This window comes from Lepisosteus platostomus, chromosome 2 (assembly GCF_059453375.1).
Source record: "Lepisosteus platostomus isolate fLepPlt1 chromosome 2, fLepPlt1.hap1, whole genome shotgun sequence".
Taxonomy (NCBI): domain Eukaryota; kingdom Metazoa; phylum Chordata; class Actinopteri; order Semionotiformes; family Lepisosteidae; genus Lepisosteus; species Lepisosteus platostomus.
The window spans coordinates 52,104,069-52,128,286 of NC_142612.1; the positions used below are offsets into that span (position 1 = coordinate 52,104,069).

A 24,218-nucleotide genomic window follows, 5' to 3' on the forward strand; every position below is an offset into this window, starting at 1 on the left:
TTTTCCCATTTATCTTTTGTCCACAAAAAATATTCCTCTCTGTATACTGTATTTTCCCTTCAAACACATACAGTATGCTAGTTCCTCTTCAGACTTCTTTCTTCATTGGTCAGTGTGAGGTATTTTTATGTGGTCAATTTATTTTCCTACTTGCTCAGTGGCCTCAAATGAAAACAATGGTTCATTTGAGAATCACCACATAATAGCCTGAAAGCTAAAACAACATCTGGTCTATTTAGGACTATCTATGACTATTTCCCTGTAATCCATGTAATCCACACTCATGCACTCTAATAATGTCAAGGCCTGGGCACATTGTATTTGGGATTTATTGGAGACTGAAATGGTTGATCTTTCAGAGGTGTCCAAGAGAGAAAACCAGATCCAGGATTCGACTCCACACAATACACCCACTATGAATCTAAAAAAGTTTCATGGAAACAATAGTAACTGAAAGGTGTTATATATTTTTGTCAGTATGTAAAAATCACAGCAGAAACAGACAACAGAATCATAATTCCTTCTACAAATAAGCATCACAGCATCCTTTTAGGACAATAAATCCATGAAAAAGCGATCTTTCTCCTGGATGCCCTTTAAAGATTTGAGATAACGTTTAATTTGTCATGACATGATCTAAAACAGGTTTATATGAGTTACATAATTTCCCTAAAATGTCTAACAATTTCTACACTTGTGACTTTTTTTTATTCTGAGTTTGCTGCTCATAGACCTAAGAGGGATGTGATCCCAACTCTTTTTGGCTGCAATCTCAGCCAAAATAAACTGTTTCTGTAAAAGAGTTGCAAGCCTATATGGTGGAATATACTGTACAGATGCAGCCATTCAAAGTGCGCGGTACAGACACGTACCACAGGTAATTGGCTGCGGTGTCGCGTATCATGACACAAATGACGCTGGGTACCGCGGTACGTGATTGGTTGACCGACAGGGGCACTCGTGGTCCATTGGTCTGTCGTAGAAAGACTTACTGTAAACGTCTTTACTGTGCCCGTTGTAGATATTGAATTTTACCACTGAAGGGAAATCTTAGTAGCTGAGCATAAAAAGAATAGGAGCATACTGTAACGCGTGTGAAGGCCATAAACGATATTAATTTTAGAACATAAACATACAGTATATAGCTGGTCTTGGTACTTTAAAGAAAAAAATACACACCAGTATTCCATTTCTCCCTAAACATTTTAAGCTTCGAAGTCTTTAACTAACGTGATACCGGAGTCAACAAGCATACTTTTAGAATTTGATTAATAGGGAATATAATATGGAATCGCGTATCTAAAGAATTTAATAACGGTATGATTATATTCGTGTACTGCGACAGGGCTGTGTAGGGCTGTTTCGCCTCCCTGTTCATACGAGTTGTCTTATTTAATAACCGGATTTAATAACACAATACAAACGCTATAAAATAATGTGACTAGGCACAGAAAAAGTTTACAGCACAGTACAATAATAAATGCTGACCATGACTTTAGAAGCATAAATTACCTTACACTCAATTTAAACACAATTGTGTCTGTGATTGAATCCCATGGAACTATGACTTTATTTTTTAACAAACATTTCTTTGAAAAAATGAAACGTTTCCCTTGGTCAGAGATTAAATAAAACCTCACTCGCACCTCACTGAACACACAACCTGCCAGTTGGTAGTCACGCACCTAGACCAGTAGGCTACAAGACAGCTTGCATGAACAGGCAGGCGAAACAGCCCTACACATCCTGTCGCAGTACACGAATTCTTTAGATACGCGATTCCATATTATATTAGCAGAAAAGCTTAAAACTACCACTTTTTCACACGCTATTTCACATGCTAGTTAAATACTTCAATGCTTAAAATCGTTAGGGAGAAATGGAATACCGGTGTGTATTTTTCCTTTAAAGTGCCGATTCCTGGAATCTGACTGGCTGACACCCTTCTGAAGTGGTTCCATAAAATCTGGTATACGGAAAAGAAAGCGTTGATAAATACAAGTGTCTTTTAATACACTCTTTGCTGTGCTCTTGAGGATCCTTGTGATATTTTGAGCTCTAGTTGAATGATAAGTGTCACATTTTAAATCATTTTCGTAGTTAGAAATTATGAAACGCCCTGTTAAAAGCAAGGGAGTTTTTATGCCCGTTGAAGTAAAAGAAAATGCCTGACAAAGTAGGGCTTGGACAGATTCCAAGTGCTTGTACAAATGTGCTAAAGAAATTATACTTTGAGTATACAGCTTGTCCAAAGCCATCCATTATTAATACTATTAGTAATATCTTCAGTAAAGGCTTTGATGCATAAATATTTCTGATAAAGGTAGGTTGTGTACTTTTGTCCAACTGAGCAATCTTGCTTTCATAAAATATACCTACATTTTAATGACTGATGATTAACATGCTGTAATACACAGTTCAAAATTAAAGGCTCAAATGCTGTACATGAGAGGTTAAGCTCCCCCTGGTGGTTTTACAAGGTGACGCCGGATAGTTTCCGGCAGAGAGTCAAATGACACGCGATTAACCACGTGACACCGTGTGATACCGCGACACGCCCACCGGGGTATGCCGCGAAATACCTCACCCATTTTGAATGGCTGCATCTGTATAAATGTGTATATGTTTATAATGTATTTTCCCTGCCAGAAGGAGTTTTTGGAGCTTCCACAAAGTTTGGTATGAATCAGGAAATATTAGTTTTAAAAATGTATTTGCATTATTTTGGGAGACCATCTGATCAGCTCGTCCTACTATTAGTCTAATTTAATTTATTTTTAATTTATCACACTCAGGGTTGATGTTTTTACTTGTTCAGATTCTTCCCTCTGAATGCTTTTGTTCCTTTTGTACTTTTTTCTTATTTCATTTGTCTTTGCATGACGTGCTTACATACTGTACCTGTCTGAGGTACTGGGAAAATCTCACTCCAATCTGTAGGGTGCAAAATAAAAAAAAACGTATTCTCCTGAGGAAGAGAGTTGTTACTCTCCCTGTATTACAGTGTACATATTAAGACATCCTCCTCCCTCCTCCAAAATCCCCTACATTGCTCTGCTTCTAAACTCCTTCCTCCCTCCTGCAAAACTTTGCTTTGTTCTCTCCCCCCTCATCAGCTTGTTTTCTGGACAGCATTCACATGGAGATCAACTTACAATAACATTTCTAATATAGAATATTTTCCCCCAAATAAATCATTTTAATAGGATATAACCATTTTACACTTATGTTCATTTAAATTATTCAAGTTACAACGTTTATCATTTAAAGAAAATATGTTACTTTTATAGATTCACAAATATTGACAGTACTACTTCTTTGTAATCAAATCACAGTATATCTGTGAGATGTGAGATAATATGAGAAAATTAGCAATTATTAAATGCCATGAAATATTAATGCAACCACCTTTCACAATTTAAAAAAAAACACAAAAATTCCTTGTTTGTCACCCAGCATGACCTTCCATACTTTTTTAGTATCCTGACCTTTGCTTTGTTATGACTTCATTCCTGATCACCCTTTGGCTTATCTCTATGGTTATTATCTCAGCATGGTCCCTGGCTTGCTTTCAACTCATTTTCTAGACATTCTTTGTATTGTGCTGCTGTGCCTTCTGGGATCTGACCCTCACTTTTCTGACCCAGACCACTCTCAACATATCTCCTGTGTGTGATTTACTTGCTTTAACCTCACCTGCTCGGCTGCATACTTGGACTGTTCACTTCTTGGTTTCCTAGCCTGACACAGCATAATGTCATTTGTCTGCATATCCATCTGCAGCGCAGTTCCCCTGTCTGCATGCCACCCATATGTAGCCCGTGCAGCTTCAGCACATCACCTGCACAGCGTCTTTGTGTATACACAGTTCTGTGCAGTTTCCCTGTCTGCATGCTGCCTGCAGGTTTTCTGATCTCATCTGCCTCTCGCCCAGCATTTGCATTTGACTTACATTTCATAGTCCTAATGCAATACTGTATTATTACATTGCTGAACACAAGTTTAATTGTCTCTGCAACCAAAACTCAATAACGTGATTCTAAAATTTGAGGGAGGAATTAACAAAGAGTTTTGGAGCAGGGATCATCACTTTTTTTTAAGTCTTGGAGGAGGGAGGAAGATGTTCTAAAATAACACTCAGCTCACAAGGCTTTGTGGTGAAGAAATCTTTTTAAGGCAGTTCATGCAGTGTTTGGCAAGAGTCCTATTAAATAACTATAATTGTCAGTCTGCATAGCTTTATTGTTATTGTCTGGGTGAAGTTTGGAATAGAACTTTAGTTTAAACTGTATTGTGATTATGTAGAAGTGTAGTTGAAGGGTGATTGAGAAGTCTTTTGTTTTGTTAAAAAGCTGTATGTTTAAAGCCAGGTGCATGCTTTGTGTGTGACACTGCTGTTGTATTCTTGAGCAAAGTACCTCAGTTGATTTGTTAGAGTAAAATACCTAGCTAGCTACCAAGCAATTTAAGTAACTTTGGATGAAGCAACAAGATGTGTCGTTTTTTTTTATTCTTAGTCTTCTCAGTACTCACTTCACTGAAAAAAATATACCAAGCAAGGTCTCCTTATTATCTGTTACATAGTGAGACATTTACCGTATGTAGTATTTTACCTCATGTTAAACCTGAATTTATTAACTACGTGATCATATGTTACGGTTCTTAGGTTATGCATGCATATGCTGACAACAAAATCTAGTATTGCAGGTTCCTTGCCATATCAAAGTGTACTTCTTAAAAAAATGAAAATCTGAACGAATAAGCAAATGATATGTTTCATGCCAGAGCCAGGTTTAAGGATATTGATAAAGTTAAATGTAACCTATATTTTTACTTCTTATTTAACATATCATGACTATTTTACTTATATATCATTGCTATTTTACTACTATTTGCTTTGTTAGAATTTATTTGTTTACTGTATTGCATTCTGGAATAAAGGTTTGTGTACACATTATCCTGAGGAATGTGTAGTACAAATGATATTCTGCAGATATCCACGGAGTATTAAATGCTCTAAGAGCATCCCTCAATTCCAGACAGTGCAGAAATAATAAGTCAAGCATGCATATGATATTAATACATTATTATTTCAAAAATAATAAAAGTAGATGGAGTGATTAGTGTTGTTAATGATTTCTGACAGTGTTAACTAGATTTTTAAAAGGCGGTTTCACATTTTATAATTAAAACAGTGCCGTCCCCCTATTTTGAAATGCCATGCCTCCAAGTTTCTATATCAGCTGATTGAAAATCAATTTTCAAAATCATGACCTGGAATGTCTATATCTTTGTAATGTTAAATACATGTTCCATTGAATACATATGACTCTTACAATATAAATACTTTAGGAAGGATCATTTTCTAACCACTTATTCTAAATACAAAGTATGAATTAAAATAAAATCATAAATCTGTGAATCACTTAACTTTGGGTGATAAAAAGATTTTCAGATAAACCGTTTGTACCTGATTTTTCTGAATTTTTATACAAGCCATCCTTGAAAAACTAAGAAGGACTATATTATATTAAAATGCATATAACCATGATAGTTACCCTGTAAATACATGTAAATCTCCCTATGAAAGTTAAAAATATTGATAAAAGAGATTCTTTAAATAACATCTTGCAGTATTGTATATAAAATATATTCTCCTGCAAGAATACATAAAATAGGGCAGAATATTTTGCTACAGTGTGGACATATGTTTTTAGAGGAATTAAAAACAGCAAAAAAAAACAGGAAAAAAACAGCACTAAATTTTCTGACATTATTTACACTCTAAATACTGTATGCTCTTTTTGGTTCTAACTTCTTCAGGATGTAAAGTAGTCCAGATTTATATTTGTTACAGATTTATGGAAATAAGTAAAAGTCTCAAAGTACAAGCTATGTAAAGATATACACTGTGTACACATGGCAATATAGTGTTTGCACTGAAGATGTGTACTAAACTGTTCCTATTGTTTTTAAATCCACTAATAGCTTTCACTAGTGGTTGTAATGCAGGAATGCTTATATGTGAGAAATTATTGTTTCATGCTGTGACTTAAGCTATCACACGAGATCTGATCTCTGTCCTAAGCGGATAGAAACGTCCAACATTAAAGGTTTTAAGCAAGCTAGCCCTGATCTCTTTCGTTCGCAGACAGTAAATGATTGGATTCATGAGAGGAGGGAATATATTTTGAAAGACCGCCCCAAAGATTCGCAGATCCACAGAATTCCCAGGAATCCTGTAGGAGATATAAACACCTGCTGCAGTAAGATAGAAGATAGAAATGACCAGCAGGTGTGAGCCGCACGTAGAGAAGGCTTTGAATCTTCCCTCAGAACTGACAATCTGGAGCACTGACTTAATTATCTTTAGATAAGATAGCAGGATGAAGAACATAGGGATAAATAACACACACATACCGACAGCTAAAGCCACATAGCTGCTCAAGACAATGTCTGCACAAGCCAAGCGTAGCACTCCAGAGTAGTCACAGAAACACTGTAAAACCTTGTTGGGTCCACAGTATGGCTTTGTCATCCCCAAACTAAAAGCAGGAATTGGGCACAGGAATCCTCCCAACCAACATATAGTGATGAGTTTTAAAGTAAATCTGTGGCTCATCTTGGTGGGGTAGTGAAGAGGGTGGCAGATGGCAAGATATCTGTCATAAGCCATTATTAAGAGGATAAAACATTCAACGCAGCCCAACGCCAGAAAGAAATATGTTTGGGTGAAACAAGCTTGTATGGGGACAGCATATGTAGCAGACCTGAACACATTTAACATTGTAGGTACAGTACATGTCGGAAGGGTGATGTCAATGATGGCCAGGCTGAATATTGTCATATACATTGGGGTGTGTAAGCCTGAATCTGCTACATATATGCCAATAAGAAGGAGATTTCCCAATAAAATCATAAGATACAATGTGAGGAAGACAACAAACAGAATAGCCTTGCTCTCTGGGTCCTGAAGTCCTGGGAATCCAACAATAATGAATTCTGTGACCCTTGTTTGGTTTGTGTCATCCATGGCTAAATTATTCTGAAACATGAAAGAAGAAAACAATTTTTTTTCATGTAAAAGACAGAACCTCATTTTTTAAACCTGGAAACTATTCACACACATCCCTTAGACAATTCAATCTTATTAACATTAATAGCTAACTAAGTTTCAAATTAGCACTATTCAAAATGGAATTTGAAATTAAGCTATTTCAAATTAAACCATTGATCCTGTTTGGTTCGTGTCATTAATGATTACTCTCATATTTATTATGTTTTCTAAGACGTTATACAGAAATGCACTAAAAAAAGAAAATGTTAAATACTTTGAAACATTATAGTGATAATTGTGGACATGCAACCTAGCTCATATTATCAAATTAAAAATAATACTCATTCTAAATCTAATTATTTATGGAATTGACCTGTTTCTTAGCACAACATGTTCACTTAACATGCCTCTGTTTAACACAGAGTTTACTGTTAATAGAAAATAAATACTCATGTAGAGTATAAGGCTATTCATTTAATGTGTAAAAGCTCACTCAGTCCTAGATATGTCCCATGAGCTTTGCAATGGATCTACAGTCTCCAATAACACAATTGCAGTTTGCCCTTAGTATAATTCTAAATAAATGCCCACAGTCGTAATTTATCTGGAGTCACTGTGATCATATGTGTACAGATTTTGTGAATTATAAATTGTGAAATATTAACATGGCTTTTTCTCATGTACAGTATATAAGTAACAGACAAATAGTACACATACATTCTTACAATAGAAAATACAATTAACCACATGGACTCCATTAAATATTTATTGTAATTAGCGTAAAGTAGTTTGTGGTCATAAAATACATATTTATTTACCCCTGATTGTGTACAATAATTTAGTAAGGAAAGACTAAATCAATCTAATATAGTCAAAAACAAAGTATACTTACCTACTCTGATCATTGCAAAAGACTGAAGGATAGGATTATAGACTGTATTGAATAGTTTTATGTCATTTTTGTATCCTGTGGGAGTCTAAACAGTGTGCCTCAGAGGTGATTAGAAACAGTCATTAGGCAGTCACAGAGGACACAAAGAAAGTGTGTGCACTTTTCCAAATGATGAGAATCAAACATTTCCCCTTATGAGCAATCTTGTAAATCTAGAGAATGTAAACACACCAAGCATTAAAAAAACAATGTTTTGTTAGCTTTTTACCTATCAAATAAAACCTTGAAGAATATTAAATTACTCAGGAGTCCCAAGCAAGCATGAACGAATAACAAACAACAAAATATAGTAAATTAATGTACTGTAGCCTCCTTTCACCAAAAGGTAATACTTCCTTCTAATTATTTTATATCAGAGATTCTCCTAACTCTGATGTTATATTGTTATTGAAGAATTTAATTCACGCTTCCACACAGTTGTCAAATGTCTTCTCAGTTTAATATTTGACATATTCCCAATGTAATTGTATGCTTCTGTAAGCTGGGCAGCCACTAATCGATTGCAGTGCATCCTGTTAGGTTTTTCATAGCAGCTAGTGACAGCTCAATGAAGTTGTCCCTTCTACAAACAGCACAAACAATGAAACCCGTCACATTACTTAGTGCTTGGTTTCTGCTGGTTTGAGCATTTGTGTTGCTTTTGTTCCCGATATATAGCGCCTTATTTTTTGGGTAATCACATGACTGTATAAAAGGAACTTCACCTTTGGTTAGTCTAGCTAATTCCTTGATATCAACACCTGCAATTTGATTTTCAATCTATCCATGACAGTTGGGCTGGGTGGTTGTTTTGCATTTGAATATCAGTATGTTTTGTGTTTGTGTGATTATGATTACATTAAATTAATCACTGATTAACAAAATTAAATGGATCTTAAATATTTTAATGTAATCACAAGTGTTGCCTTAAAAAAGGAACATCAGGATTTAACTAACATGTCATAATACTTCACTGCTACCAATATTGTTAACTGATGTACAGTAAGATGTAATATGAGGTGTTTTTCATTCTATACATTTGCATGTTTAAGATAGAAAGGGACACATACTGTAATTGTGTCTTATTTCTGCTTCTCTTTGACAGACTAAAATCAGATGTCCAGTACTGGCACTGAAATGTTTTTATGATATTGGCTATTGATACACAGCCCACCCACACCTTGAATTTCAAAATGTGCATTTACTTGCAAATTCACTCATCTCTGTGTCAGTTTCTAGGAGATTGTCTCAATGTACAATATTTAAGTGTACTCCATTCTAAGAATAAAGCAATCTCAAGATATTTATGAAAAATTGAAAAACTGGGGATAGGAGAACATGATTGCCTAACATCCTTTAGCACTTCAATTTCAAGCAGAGATGTGAGATAAACACTGGATCGTGATCATGAATAGGCAGTACAAGCACAGATTTAACAATCTTTATGATTATTTAAGTTGAAATGTTTATGTTGTTATGTACAGTATGTGAAAAGCAAGACTTAAGCATTTTTGTAAGGATGAACCTCAGTAGCTCATATTAACATGAACTCACAGTGCAAAATAAAAACCTCACCCAACCTGTTTTTTATACTTGATGCATGAAAAAGCACAAACCAAAAGAACAATAATGCATTTAATCCTGCTGTTTTTACTGTTTTTTTGTTAAACCATTTGGGATACTGTTTTTTTAGCAATTGAGATAAATCTGGGACAAATTTGCTGTCCTGTTCCATTTTACCTGTATTAAACTGTTTCATTCCTCCAAAGCCTGCTTTCCTGAAGTTGTATGGAGACATAGACATTTTATAGGAAGAGACATGGTTCTTCAGTACCAACTGCATCAACTCACAGAGTGAGGGGTAAGAAAATGGACTTCATTTGAAATACCTGATTACAGTGTATATTTTAAAGCTGTGGTTCTCAAATTGTGGTACAGGGAGCAACCCCAGGTGGTATGCCAGATGATCCTGGAAATTTGTTGTGTGCACTGAAAAATTAGGACTGGTTTTCATATTTTCTATTTTAATAAAATGATATTATGTGTCAAATATGCAGCCTACGTACTATGATACAGTACACGCCAATACTTGAGTGGGCACAAGAGCTACTATGTAATTCTATACCATTCTATAGGAATGTGTGCTACAAACGTAAGTGACGTAATGTATTTTAAAAATGTTATCTTCAGTAAATAGAGAGGTAAGAGAATTTGAGTGATTTTGGAACAGTATTCAAATCCAGACTGAAGAACTATTACTTCAGCCTAGCCTACTCACACCTTACATTATAGCCTGCTGCAACCCTGGCTGCTGGTGCTGCTGTACATGTCATTGTGTGTCTCTATGTTGGCTTACCAGGTAGATACATTTGTTCTGACCAAAGTATCCCATTCTCCTCCCCACATGTCCGGATTGTGCCCAGGCTGGGTACCATCTGAGTAGGATGCTGCATCATTGCCATGGATCCAAAGGGGACATCGTGGATATAGCTATCGTTTAGGAGGGATTTACTGGTCTACAGAGATCTGCACACAGAATACATGATGGCTGGATGGATTAATACCCTCATCGTTTCCTTATTTAAATTATATAATGTTAACATGCCCAAAGGGGTTGCGCAACCAGTTGACCTTGGACCCCTAGAGGTTTTTTTTCTCCTTACTAAGGAGTTTTTGGTTGCTCTCCTCTATTATCTTCTGGTCTTCTGTTCTGTATTGACAAAATATATTGTCAATTGTATTGTTAAGTGCCTTGAGGCAACCTTGTTGGAAAGGTGCTATATAAAAATAAATTGAATTGAATTGAATTGACTGTTCTAGGTTAATTTGAGAAAAATACACTGAATGTCTGTGTGTTTCAATCCATGCGCTTGAAATAAAAACTTATTTTAACTTTTGAGACGGACTCCTGAAATGGAAACGGGGGAAAATGCAAACTTGCGGATTGCTAAAGCAGGTAAGCCCCACACTACTTGTTAAGAACTTTGTTTGGTGTTGGCAAAAGAGCCAAGTCAAGTGTGGAGAAAAAGCTGCTAAACAGCTCGACCTGCTGCCCCTTTCAAATGACACAGTCACTCATAGAATTATTGATATGGCAGATTATGTCAAAAGTATGCTGATAGAGTGCGTTAAGCTGATGCTTTTAGATGCAATTAGATGAGTCTGTAGATGCCGTTGATTTGGTCAATTGTGCGTTAGATATGAGTTTGAGAGCATGTCCCCTGAGGACTTTCTGTTCCGTAAGCCATCACCAACAAAAACTACAGGAGAGCACCTATTTCAGCTTCGAAGAGAATGGCATTGACTGGAAAAAATGCTATGGAGTTTGTACAGATGGTGCTAGAGCGATAACGGGCTGACACAGCTGTGTAGTTGCATAAATTAGAGAGGTTGCGCCAGATACAAAGTGGATGCACCGCGAGGCCTTGGAAGTAGATAAAATGCCTGAGGATTTAAAATCTGTTAGACTCTGCTGTCAAAGTTGTGAATTGTATTAAGGCTCAATCAATGAATTCACATCTGCTTTGCTCTACTAAACAGGCTCACCCCTCCCACTGAAATGGTAAGTGCTCAGTGCTGTTTTTATTATGTGTATGTGAGTGTTTGCATGTGTGCGCTCATGTCGGTGTAGCGGCGAGGCTTATTAATAAGGCAGAATTAAGTGTTTCTGAGCTTTCCCAAATGAGGCCCCATTTCTCTGTTCATCTCTGTGGTGCAGCCACAGAGAAACTATTCATGCAAGCTGATTTAAGGTTTGATAAGGACAGCTCCCAAAGGGGGATGCACTTAGCTAAGCCTGGCTATCATGATCAATGGTCATCCATTGGCTCCTATCTGTCTAGGGAGTGCCAGTTGGACATCTGGACTGCATTACTAAGTGTCAGGAGTAAGTGACTCGTATCTCACCTTGATCAACCAATCAGGGACTGGTAGGGCCGAGTAACCCACGTGGGACTCTGATGCCCATGGAACTTTCAGCCAATCAATGAGCTGAAGTTCCTCCAGGTAAAAACAGGCAACACAGAGATGCCTCTGTGATTCGAGATTCGAGATTCAGAAGGGGAGATTCAGTAGGATTCAGGAGAATTCTGTGGACTTTTCTAAAGGGAATTCAAAGGAGAATTCGAGGGCAGGACGGCCCAGGAGCAGAAGGCTCCCAAGGGCAGGACATTCTCGCAGCGCGCCTCCTGACCATCCTGAGACTCAGCCCGGACAACCACGGAACGGCCAGTGTGTCCGAGTGCCAGAACTTTCCTTTGTTCTAAGAGTCTAGAGTGGAGGTTGCCAGAGAGTAACCAGCAGCAGGCCTCGTGAACAGGTCGGAACTGTGGACAGCTGAATCACTATTCAGAACTAGCTCTTCATCAGGAACGAACCGGTCCTCTTCCTGACTTGCTGGGACCCACAGTCATCTTTTCTCCTGTGCACAAACTTTGCTAGTTAAAGCCAACAGTGAACATCTGCAGCGCACCATCGCAAGCCGCACAGCACAGCCTGGCACCGAGCCAGAGAGCGCGGATTGGACAGCAACAGCCTGCAACTGTTTCTTTGTGCCCGCAGGAGATCTGAATCCCCAAAGATTGGATGAGTATTTAACTTCAATGCATTACAGCTCGAGAATTCAATTGTTATCCCAACCAGTTGATATCAATTTAATTCCTAAGAGTTATGTACTTGTTTGAGTATCTAATGTAGAAGTTATAACCAAGTTCATTAACGAAACAGTCTTAATGAATAATATACTGAACATATGTCCTCTTGATATGTGTAACTCTTTGTAACTGTCTGAATATATACCTTTTGTATTCTGATAACCCTCTCGATAAGATCTGTTAGGTTTCTATGCATATTCTATGTATTAATAAATGTATCCTCGTGTATTAGTACCTGTGTGTGTGCATTGTTTGAGTTATGTCGCATGTTTGGATTCTAAAGCCATCAAAAGAATCAACTTTGTGATTTACTGCTACAATTAATAATTGTTCCAGTAAATGCCCAAACCCTACAGAACTGGTGCCTTCAGAGAGCCATTACATATTTGGCGTCCCTGAGCCGATTTTCTTACATCAGTAATTTAGATTTTCTGTGGTTCCTATGAGAAGATGACTTGTAGGTGATGCTTTTGTTTGATCAGGGGTGGTACTTGCTCCAAAACATTTGAGAACCACTGTTTTCAAGTATTACTGCTGTACTGATTTCCACATTCTATATTTATTATTTCTTCATAGCCTCTTCTTCAGGAAAACACTGCATACTCAAAGCGATCTTCCAAGATCATCAGGAAGACATTAAGAAAAAAGCAGTAAGAAGGAAGGACAGATAAGTTTATTTTGAAGTCTGTTCTAAAGTAACACTATAATGTGACATTGTTTACTTTATTTATTCTTTTATCTGTCATAGGCAGTGCCAGTCCTAAGAAGTGGAATTATGTGGACACCTTCCAGGAGATGTGTGAGCTGTATGATTCATTGTTAGGAAGGATTAGAAAGTTGGAGACACTGTTGTAGTGGAAATCTAATGAGTTAATTGATTCTTAAAAATGTAGAGAGCTTTGCAAAAAAAATATATTGGTGCTTTTAGATAATATTTCAAGGATATAACTGCTATGCTACAGTACGTGCAGAATTTTAGAAAACAGTTCGTCAACAAAGTACACTGTTTAGGTTAGTTTAGAAGACAATGTACCAAAACAATATATGCTGTCTGGGTCATTAGAATTAGCTGAAAGTAACTGATAAGCTTTGAATAACAAATCTAGTTTTTCTTCTCTCGCTCTATGATGTAATCTGTTTTCTCTTAGAGAAAGGGGAAGTTTTAGAAGGGACCAAGTGCTGAACTTTTTTACAGCGCAACGTCTTATAAAAACCCTGTACTGCTTGTAACAAATTGAGTCTCTGATGCACTTTGCGAAGTGGCAGCAGGGCTCCCAATATTGCAATATTGAAATAAAGACCTTACTCAGGTGAGAACTCTCTCTTGTGGCTTCCTTGATAGTTAAATTTCCATGACAGTTTGGGGGCTCGTCCGGGATCACAAACCTGAACGCGAACGGCTGCTGAAACTCCATCCGGACCCGGACAATTTTAGCAAATTGGACGAACCTCGGAGGATAAACTGTTTATCCTTCCAGAGACGCGTCTGGAGAATTGGCAGCTGTCTGACGTCAGTAAGTGATCCTTAAAAATTAATAGTTTGAGAAGCGAGCCACAGGGGTGTTCTCACGCGGGTTTGATGAGTCTGGGACTCATATAAAGAACTTATCTTAACACAGACGTGTGGTTTTTGCTCTGCGGAGTAGTTAATGTGATAAGGTTCTAAGTAAGGCACCGATCGGTAAAAATGGGAAATTAAAATTCAGAGACGAAAATGGGACCGAGCAGTCCAGCGAAAGTACATGTACGACAAATTCGGAGAAACAATTATAGCCTGGGTTAGGGAAAAAAAATATGTTCATGAACTGTAAAGCTAGGGTAATAGGTGTAAGGGAACTTGCACATAATTTATATATGATAATTAGGGGCCCATAACTATGAAGGATCTTTGTAAGTGAATCAGAATGGACAGAGGAAAGTTGAATTAGGAAAAAGAAGTTTCCTGGAGAAAGGGGAAACTTAGAAGAGAAGGAGAAGAAATGAAAGAAAATGAATTGGAAAACTTATTTAATGGAAAGAGGAATCACAGAAATAATGGGAAGCTTAAAAAAAGACTAGTCTTGAAACTAAAGAACAGCAAGCTGCAGCTAAAGTCATGACCATGCGTACTAAAAAGAAAAAGTCTCCACCGAAATTAGAAAGCGGTCCGGAGCCACTTGTTTGTGAAATACCAATGTGCACTTTTTCAGGTCCAGAAGGAACTCCAGCATATGTACAGTACATTGACATTGGTCTCCTAGTGAATTATTTGCATTAGTTAAGTCTTTTCCTTAATTGCCTGATGATCGTAAAGAATTTAGAAGAAAGGCAAGCGCCTTGTTCTTGATTGTCTTAAGCCTAATTACAGTGACATAACCTTGTTGCTAGATCATATTGTTCCTAAAGGTTTACAACGTCCTCTAAAAAGGAGGAGGCAGATTGAAGGATACGTGACCCAAATGATGAAGAAGTATCCATCTAAATTAAACCACACGGACATGGAGAGGAAAAGTTAGGCGGCCGCTTCTAAAAAGAGGTAAGGACTCCTCTTTTCTAAAAAGTCCCTTGTCCTCTCCATGTTGCTGTGGTGGGTTCAGGGTTTTCCTGAAGCTGAAGCGAGTACAACAGAAAAATGAGTTAATGGTGTATGTGTTTTAGATGCCTGTTTTGTGAAGGTGGGGTAGAAAAGGAGGGATTGCTGAAGGAATAGCATCTTGCCCTGCCCGTGCGAAAAAATCCAGGTGTTGCATCCTGGTACACGACTGCAGTACGGCTGAAGGTAGTAACTAGAACTGTACTCGCAGAAGAGCCGAAAATGGTAACTCGATTCAACTGTGTGTTTAAAGCCAGGATTTGGAACCTGGTCCGTGTTCCCAAATTGTGATAGTTCGTCAGTTTGTCTCGACTGGGGAATTCCGCGGGGCGCGTGGGAGACGTGAAAATGGTTTGGTGTGAAGGAAAAAAAAAAGTTTGATTAATCCAAAGTGAAACTTAAAAGAAATATTGACTGTCAGACGGAATTTAGGCTGAACAGGAATGTAGAAAAGTGTATGAACCTTTGGATAAAAATATTTAGAGGAATATTTGAGAATTCAACAGAATATCATAGATGAGACGCAAAAATCCCTGATGGAAAAGCTAAAAGCAATGGCTGAACGAAACGAAGTTGTATATGTAGAAAAAGAAAAAGCAAAAGAAGAAATAGAACGCCTTAAGAGAGAATCTGGGATAAGGGTGGGAATTAGTGTGGAGATTTTTGAAAGAGCATTACCCACCGAAAACTGATTAGAGAAAAGTAACAGCATGTCAGCAGAAGGAAGTGAGGATGTTTTCAGATTTTACAGAAAGGTTTATAGCTTTATGGATAGTATACTCGGGGTTAGCCGATGAAAAGGAAGTGAATAAAGATACTTCCACAGTAATAAAACAAATTTACTTGAGTGGGTTAAAACCTGATGTTGCCAAGAATGTGCAACTATGCTTTCCTGATATTACGAACAGAGACAGATGTGATTTAATAACTCGCGAAGCATGCATGCAGAACTGCGAGCGCTGCAAATGGGAGGTAAAAAGACTCCCAAGGAGGAGAAAAGGGAGCCGCCAGTTTGTCGAAATTATTGTGCGACTTTAATGTTATACCAAGATATAAAACCTCAAAGACAAAACTACTAATAAGCTGGTGTGCAGTTACTAAAAAAAAAAGTGTTTTTTGGAGAAATTGTAAGAAAGAGGCTTGATTTCACAATTAAAGAACTTGTCAGAAGCTGAAACGAGAGCCGTGTGTGAACTAACAGTTTTAATCTAGTAAACCCCTCTGTAGCCTTCCTAAATTTATCTCAGGATTTAAATAAAAGTGAAATAATCTTACAGTGTGCAGTAACTGTGGGGCACAGGAGCACAGCTGTCCTGTTTTTAGACTAAAACAGCATAAAGATGTGATATAACGTTTTCTAACGGGTAACAGGAGGCTACAGGAGAAGGAGTGCAAGGGTTGTGTTTAAAGCAAATATAAGCTGTCACAGTCTGCTTGGGTAAAGATGTACAGTTTCAACTACTGATGTGGGTGGGGGACACCCCAGACCTATTTTAGGCCCAGACTGCAGCATTTTATAAGGAATTACTGCATGAAATAGCATTTATGTAAACTAACTCAATAGAGTTATGTGATATTGTGATTGTTTTACCTAATGAGGGAATCCATAAGGCCGGGCTACTCCAAGTATTGGATCTTGAGAGGAAAAAAAAAAGGAGTATAAAACCAACTACATGATAAAGCCAGGGTGAATGCCTTCTCAGAACGAGCTTGTCTAGTGACGTACTGGTTTGAGGGGGGTAGTGCAGTCTAAAGACAAAATTGCCTTGACCCCTGCAGCAGAAACCGTTTTTGATGTTTTGAAACAAGCTTTCTTGCAGGCACTGGCCCTGGACTGGATTCCCTCAGACGGATCATCTGTATGTAATCTGTATGTAAGTGAAAGAAATGGGTTGTGAGCCGTTGTGCTGGTGCAGGAGGCATGGAGATAGGCATCGTCTGGTGGGTTATTATTATTCAGGACCCCTTGATGCGGTGGCCAAGGGGCCGTGTTTATGTGTTGTGCAGGCTACCTGCCTGGCTGTATAAACTGTGAATAATCTGGTGTAGAACTAGCAGACCGAATGAAAAGATTTAATTGAAACTTGTAAATATGCTAAATGGAAAATTGTAGCAATTTTATATAGACTGTATATATACATTTGGTGTATGCCACAATTTTGGATGGCAGTGAAGGAATAGGGATTTCCCCAACATGGCAGGGACTCCACTTAAGAATGCTGGGTTTGTCTCTGAACTGTTAGAAGCTTTGCAGCTGCTGACTGAAGTAGCTGTGGTAAAGTGTAAATCGCATAATAAAGAAATGTTTCCAGTAACTCGAGGGAACAACTTTGCAGATGTAGCTGTCAGGTGAGCAGTACTCGTAGAACAGGAGTCTGAGACCCCTGTGAGACCTCTGTTGGTGAAAAGGGGACAGCTACAGGATATTCAGGCTGAGGCCTCTAAAGCAGAGAAAAGGACATGGTTAGAAAAGAGTGTGGTGCTGCCAGCACACTGGACGCTCTGCATGCCCTCACAGCCTAATGCCCTTTATAGCTCGACAAATGCACTCTGTCGGACACCTGGGTGGGGACCGTGTTTGAAGCAGTAGCCACTTATGTGGTATCTCAATGTGATGCTTATCAAAGGAACTCAACTACAGTTCAGGTGCAGGTGCTACAGCTCAAAAGGCCTGCTCCTGAGAAACCTTTCACGCAGTAGCAAATGTTTACAATTTACATTTGTAAAGGGAAACCTTGGCTCTTATAATCTGTTTTCCCAGTGGGTTGCTGTCACTGCCTCTGTGTCTACCAAACACTTGATGATGGAGATAAGCCCTCGGTGGGCACTGACCTACCGCTTGTATTATGATCAAGGGACAGGCTGTGGCTGGATTATTCGGGGTGAGATGGATTGAGATCACCCTCAGTCTGCTGGAACAGTGGAATGAAGGAACAGAACTCTAAAAGATCGACTAGACATCAGACTGAAGGAACGCCATGGAATGCGGGCTGGATCAAACAGAACTGTGTAATAGAGCTGTTAGAGTGGGCTGCTAGAGCAATAGGATCCTATGCAGGACTCTGGAGTGGAGAAAGCACTGAGCAGAATCGCAAGGCAAAAACGTAAACCAGGAGGCAGGTGAGTAAGTCGGTACACAGGGTGGCGAACAGGAGGCAACAATCCAAATCACTAGGCAAAAATCCAATCCGGGAAGCAGGCGAGACGGTCGAAACACGGAGGCGTAAACGGGGAAGCAGCAATCCAAATCACAAGACGAAAGAGTAAACGAAAGACAGACTAGGAATTCGAAAACCTGAGACAAACCAGAAGTAAACCGCGCACTAGGGAGCTCTAGGAGAATCCGCAATAGTGAGCGGGGAAGTGAGGAAGAAGGAGAACTAAAATAGAGACGGAAGAGAAGGTGATTGGCGTTACTTGCGGCGTGAGCTTGTCTTACCGGGTGTGTGCGTGGGAATGCGAGAAGGGAGAGCGGCACGAGTGGAATGCGTAACAGTACCCCCCCCCACAGGGTCGGCTCCTGACGACCGGATAACCGGCGCGGGATGGGTGTGAAGGAAATCTCGAATAAGGTTTCGGTCCAGGATATCCACTTCAGAAACCCAGGAACGTTCCTCTGGGCCATAACCCTCCCAGTCAATCAAAAACTGGCGGATCCCTCTACGCCATCGGGTGTCCAAAATCTTATTCACCGTATAGGTGGGAACTCCATCCATCAGTCGGGGAGGAGGTGGGCGAGGTTGCCGAGCAGAGAGTGGGGATCTGTGGTAGGGTTTCAAGAGGGAAACATGGAAGGTGGGGTGAATCCTGAGGGTGGGGGGGAGGGCGAGGCGGTAAGAAACAGGGGTAACACGGGATAGAATTCTGAAGGGGCCAATGAAGCGAGGACCCAGCTTGCGGGAAGGTTGCTGGAGTGGAATATTCTTGGACGACAACCAGACGAATTGGCCTCGACGTAGACGGGGAAAGGGACGTCGCCGTCTATCAGCAGAAAGTTTCTGTCTCCTAAAGGTCTTGAGCAGAGCAGTCCTGGCCTTTTTCCAGAGTTCCGGGAGGGAAGAAAAATATGCCCGAACAGCGGGGACATCAGAATCGGGAATAGTGTCGGGGAAGAGCGATGGTTGATAGCCCAGTGAACAGAGGAACGGAGACATATTCGTGGAGGAGGTATAGAGAGAATTATGGGCATATTCAGCCCAGGGGAGGAGGGAAGCCCAGTTATCGTGGGCGGCAGAGACATAGGACCTGAGGTAAGTCAGCAGGTCCTGGTTAATCCTCTCCGCCTGACCATTGGCTTCGGGGTGGTAACCAGAAGTGAGGGAGGAGGATGCCCCTAAGGTCTGACAGAAAGCCTTCCAAAACTTAGATATAAACTGCGGGCCCCTGTCAGAAACAATATCCTTGGGAATGCCATGGAGGCGGAAAACATGTTGGACAAAAAGGTCCGCCATTTCCCGCGCTGATGGGAGGGCTGGAAGAGGAACAAAATGCGCAGCTTTAGAGAAACGGTCGATGACCACCATGATAGTCGTTTTACCGTGGCTGTTTGGGAGATCTGTCAGGAAGTCGACCGAGAGATGAGACCAAGGCCTTGAAGGAATAGGAAGAGGTTGTAATAGACCCGCCTTCTTCTGTCGAGGGGTCTTGCTCCTAGCACAGGTGGGACAGGCTCGTACGTATTCTGTTACGTCAGATCTAAGAGAAGGCCACCAGAAGTCCCTGGAAATGAATTCGATGGTACGACGAGTGCCAGAGTGAGCAGCGAAGCGGGAGTCATGGCCCCATTGAAGAACTGCGGAGCGCACTGCATCAGGAACAAAGAGGCGGTCTGGGGGGCACTGGGGAGGGACAGTGAGGTTCTGGAGAGCCCGTCTCACTTTGTCTTCGATGTCCCAACGTACAGCTGCGAGAAACCTGTCAGGCGGCACAATAGGCGCTGGCGGGTCTTCGGAGTCCAAGGGGTCGTGAATGCGGGACAGGGCATCAGCTTTGATATTCTTGGAGCCAGGAGTATAGGTAATGAAAAAACGAAATCTGGAGAAGAACAGGGACCACCTAGCCTGGCGGGGGTTGAGGCGTTTAGCAGATTGCAAGTAGGCCAAGTTCTTGTGGTCAGTGAGGATAGTAAAAGGATGGATGGCCCCTTCCAGCCAGTGTCTCCACTCCTCCAAGGCAAGCTTGATGGCCAAAAGTTCCCTGTTCCCAACATCATAATTCATCTCGGCAGGGGATAGGCGTCTTGAAAAAAAAGCGCACGGATGGAGCGTGCCCTTAGGACCATGGCGTTGAGATAAAATGGCGCCGACCCCAAGAGCGGAGGCATCGACCTCGAGCACAAACGGAAGAGAGGGATCGGGGTGACGGAGAACTGGGGCTGAGGAAAAGTTCTGCTTGAGACGACGAAAGGCCCGGTCAGCCTCTGGGGTCCACCTTCCCTGTCCAGGGCCTTTACGAGTAAGGGAGGTGATGGGTGCTACAACAGAACTAAAGTTTCGGATGAAACGGCGATAAAAGTTGGCAAAGCCTAGGAAACGCTGCACTTGTTTCAGGTTCTTGGGTGTGGGCCAGTCCAAGACAGAAGAGACCTTAGCAGGGTCCATCTCGACGCCCAGAGAGGAAATTATGTATCCTAGAAAGTGGATCCTGGACGCATGGAAAGTACACTTCTCCAACTTGGCATAGAGACGGTTGTTGATGAGTCGGGTGAGTACTTCGCGGACATGAAGGACATGATCATCCATGTTGGGAGAAAAAATTAAAATATCATCGAGGTAAACCAAAACATACTTCTGAATGATGTCCCTAAAAATGTCGTTCATAAAACCCTGGAATACAGCAGGAGCATTAGCCAGGCCGAAGGGCATGACCTGATATTCATAATGACCCAGAGTAGTAATGAAGGCAGTCTTCCACTCGTCACCTTCACGGATGCGAATGAGGTTGTAGGCACCCCGTAGGTCAAGTTTGGTGAAGACGGAGGCTCCCTGAAGAGATTCCAGTGCAGAGTTAATGAGTGGAAGGGGATACCGGTTCTTGATGGTGATCTCATTAAGACCTCTATAATCGATGCAGGGCCGCAGGGATCCGTCCTTCTTCTCGACAAAAAAGAAACCTGCACAGGCCGGAGAAGTAGACGGGCGAATGAAACCAGATTCCAAGGAATCACGGATGTAGGACTCCAGGGCGTCAGATTCATTAATCGACAAAGGGTAGATACGTCCTCTCGGAGGGAGGGTTCCCGGCAGTAGGTCAATGGCGCAATCGGAGGAACGGTGTGGCGGCAAGGAAAGCGCTCTTTGCTTGCTGAAGGCGAGGTGCAGGTCCGAATATACAGAAGGGATTCCGCTGGTGTGCTCCTGGGCGAGGTGCACAGAGGAGCATCTGAGAGGCAACTGCAGACAGCGATGATGACAATTGGGTCCCCAGGCGAGTAGTTCACTGTTGGACCAGTGAAAATGGGGGTTGTGCATCTTCAGCCAAGGGTATCCGAGAACCAGGGGGTGGGAGGGAGAGTGGAGGAGTAGGAACTGGATGCTCTCAGAGTGGAGGGCACCAATGCGGAGAGTGAGGGGAATAGTTTGCCATTCCACAAGAGTGAGAGGGGATCCGTCCAGGGTGAGAAGGCGAATAGGGGGAGAAACAGGGACGCGAGGAATATTCCAAGTGGTGGCGAGTCCGGAGTCTAGGAAGTTTTCTTCTGCGCCTGAATCAACAAAAGCCAGAAGAGATTCTTTGAAACCATCCCCAGAAACCAGAGCAGGCAAAAAGAGGCCAGAAGGGGCAGCAGGGGAAAGAATACCGACCTTGACAGAGGGCAGGGAAGTGCGGGGGGGGCAGAGAGGGCATGAAGCTCGGAGATGGTCAGCAGCCCCGCAATAAAGGCAACAACCCTGGGAGAAACGGCGGCGTCGCTCCTCAGAAGACAGCCTGGAGAAGGTGGTCGGGCGGGGGGTGGCAGGAGGGGGAGGGAGCCGGGCACGTTGTTCTTGGAGCCTGATGTCAATTTCAGCCAGACGGGAGATGAGGTGCTGTAAGGAGGGAAAGTCCAATGGAAGATATGTGAGGTGGTCCTGTAAAGCAGAAGACAAGCCCTGGCAGAACTGGTGAATAAGAGCCTCTTCATTCCAGGGAACTTGGGAGGCCAGGAGGCGGAATTCCGTGGCATATTCTTGGAACGAACGGGAACCCTGAGTGAGAGAGGTGAGACGGGAGATGGCAATGTGGTGGGAGTGGAGCTGACCAAAAATGGACTGCATGGCAGCAGCGAACTGGTTGACATCAGCAGTCACGGGGAGATTCTGAGCAAGGAGGGAGGTAGCCCAGTCCAGGGCGCGACCGGAGAGGTGGGAGACCAAGAAGGCAATCTTCTCTCTGTCGGTGGGAAAACAGTCTGGCCGAAGGTGGAAGGCCATCCAGCACTGGGTTAAAAAGCTCTGGAGCTTTGCTGGGTCACCCTCAAATTTCTCCGGGGTGGGAGGGGGCAAGGGGCAAGCAGCAGCAGCCACCAGGGGTGGGACAGGCACAGGTGCCACTGGAGGGGGTGGCGGCCGGGTGGTGTGGTCCACTAGGCGTTGAACAGCAGAAGTCAGTTGCAGAAGGGCGTGGGACTGCTGTTGCAAAAAGGTGGCAGTGGAGTTCTGGTCCGCTGGATCCATGTCGGCTCACTATTCTGTTAGAGTGGGCTGCTAGAGCAATAGGATCCTATGCAGGACTCTGGAGTGGAGAAAGCACTGAGCAGAATCGCAAGGCAAAAACGTAAACCAGGAGGCAGGTGAGTAAGTCGGTACACAGGGTGGCGAACAGGAGGCAACAATCCAAATCACTAGGCAAAAATCCAATCCGGGAAGCAGGCGAGACGGTCGAAACACGGAGGCGTAAACGGGGAAGCAGCAATCCAAATCACAAGACGAAAGAGTAAACGAAAGACAGACTAGGAATTCGAAAACCTGAGACAAACCAGAAGTAAACCGCGCACTAGGGAGCTCTAGGAGAATCCGCAATAGTGAGCGGGGAAGTGAGGAAGAAGGAGAACTAAAATAGAGACGGAAGAGAAGGTGATTGGCGTTACTTGCGGCGTGAGCTTGTCTTACCGGGTGTGTGCGTGGGAATGCGAGAAGGGAGAGCGGCACGAGTGGAATGCGTAACAGAGCCTGTTTGATATCATCACAAGCCAATCAACAAAACTTCCTGGAGGGATGAATTTGGCTAATGGATTGTTGAATTTGCTAATTCTCTATTGTAGTATTGTAGGTTGTTAATTGAAGTGGTGCATGGGGCTGGTGAACAGGTGCTGGACACTTGGAGACCTCCAGTAGAGGGAAGACACGACCTGATACCTGGCGAGTGGGTATGGTGAGGAAGATATACCCTGCCAGATGTTGCAACCCTGCTGGGAAGGACCATATCAAGTGCAACTGACTACCGACTCTGCCATCTGAGTGACAGGACGAGATCGCTGGATCTACGCATTGCGCCGACACCGAACCACTGCACCAGAGACTGAGTGAACATTAATTATTATATTGTAACTGTTTCTGTGTTTGTTGAGCTTCCTGAGGGGGGGCGACAGTGTACCTGTTAAGTGTAACGAGTTTTACTTTGATAAAATGGGGATATGGAATCAATACTTTATCAGTCAGCCACAAATAATAATCAGAGCTCATGTTGGGATTGTATTGCTATAGAAGATGCTCATGGGAGTAATCCCCTTTGATAGAGGTGATTATTTAGGTTTATTGGCATGGGTAAATAGCCCTGCTTTTAGTCTGAGTGTAACTCAGATATATTAAAATGGAAATAACTGTATGCTCCTCGCTATAATCACAGTTTTAGGCCATTCTCTATTAGGGTGATAGACAGCTGTTTAGGTGAGCAAAGACTAAACAGTACTTGTATTCTAGACAATTATTAGCAAATGAATGACTTAGCAAAGCACATCTATGATGAAGAAAAATATATATCACAATTATAATCCAGATGATTGGGGCATTGGTGCATGGCTACAGT

General features: G+C 41.5%; 1 protein-coding gene across 1 annotated transcript; it reads right to left on the minus strand.

Moving 5' to 3' along the window:
* Positions 1-6,052: 6,052 nt before the first annotated feature.
* LOC148676461 (olfactory receptor 6N1-like) lies at positions 6,053-7,033 on the minus strand. Its single transcript, XM_088644433.1, has one exon. It carries the CDS (start codon positions 7,031-7,033, stop codon positions 6,053-6,055), a length of 981 nt encoding a protein of 326 aa, XP_088500559.1.
* Positions 7,034-24,218: the final 17,185 nt, after the last annotated feature.

Coding starts and splice junctions, on each gene's coding strand:
- LOC148676461 (XM_088644433.1), bottom strand. CDS start 7,033: ATGGATGACACAAACCAAACAAGGGTCACAGAATTCATTATTGTTGGA.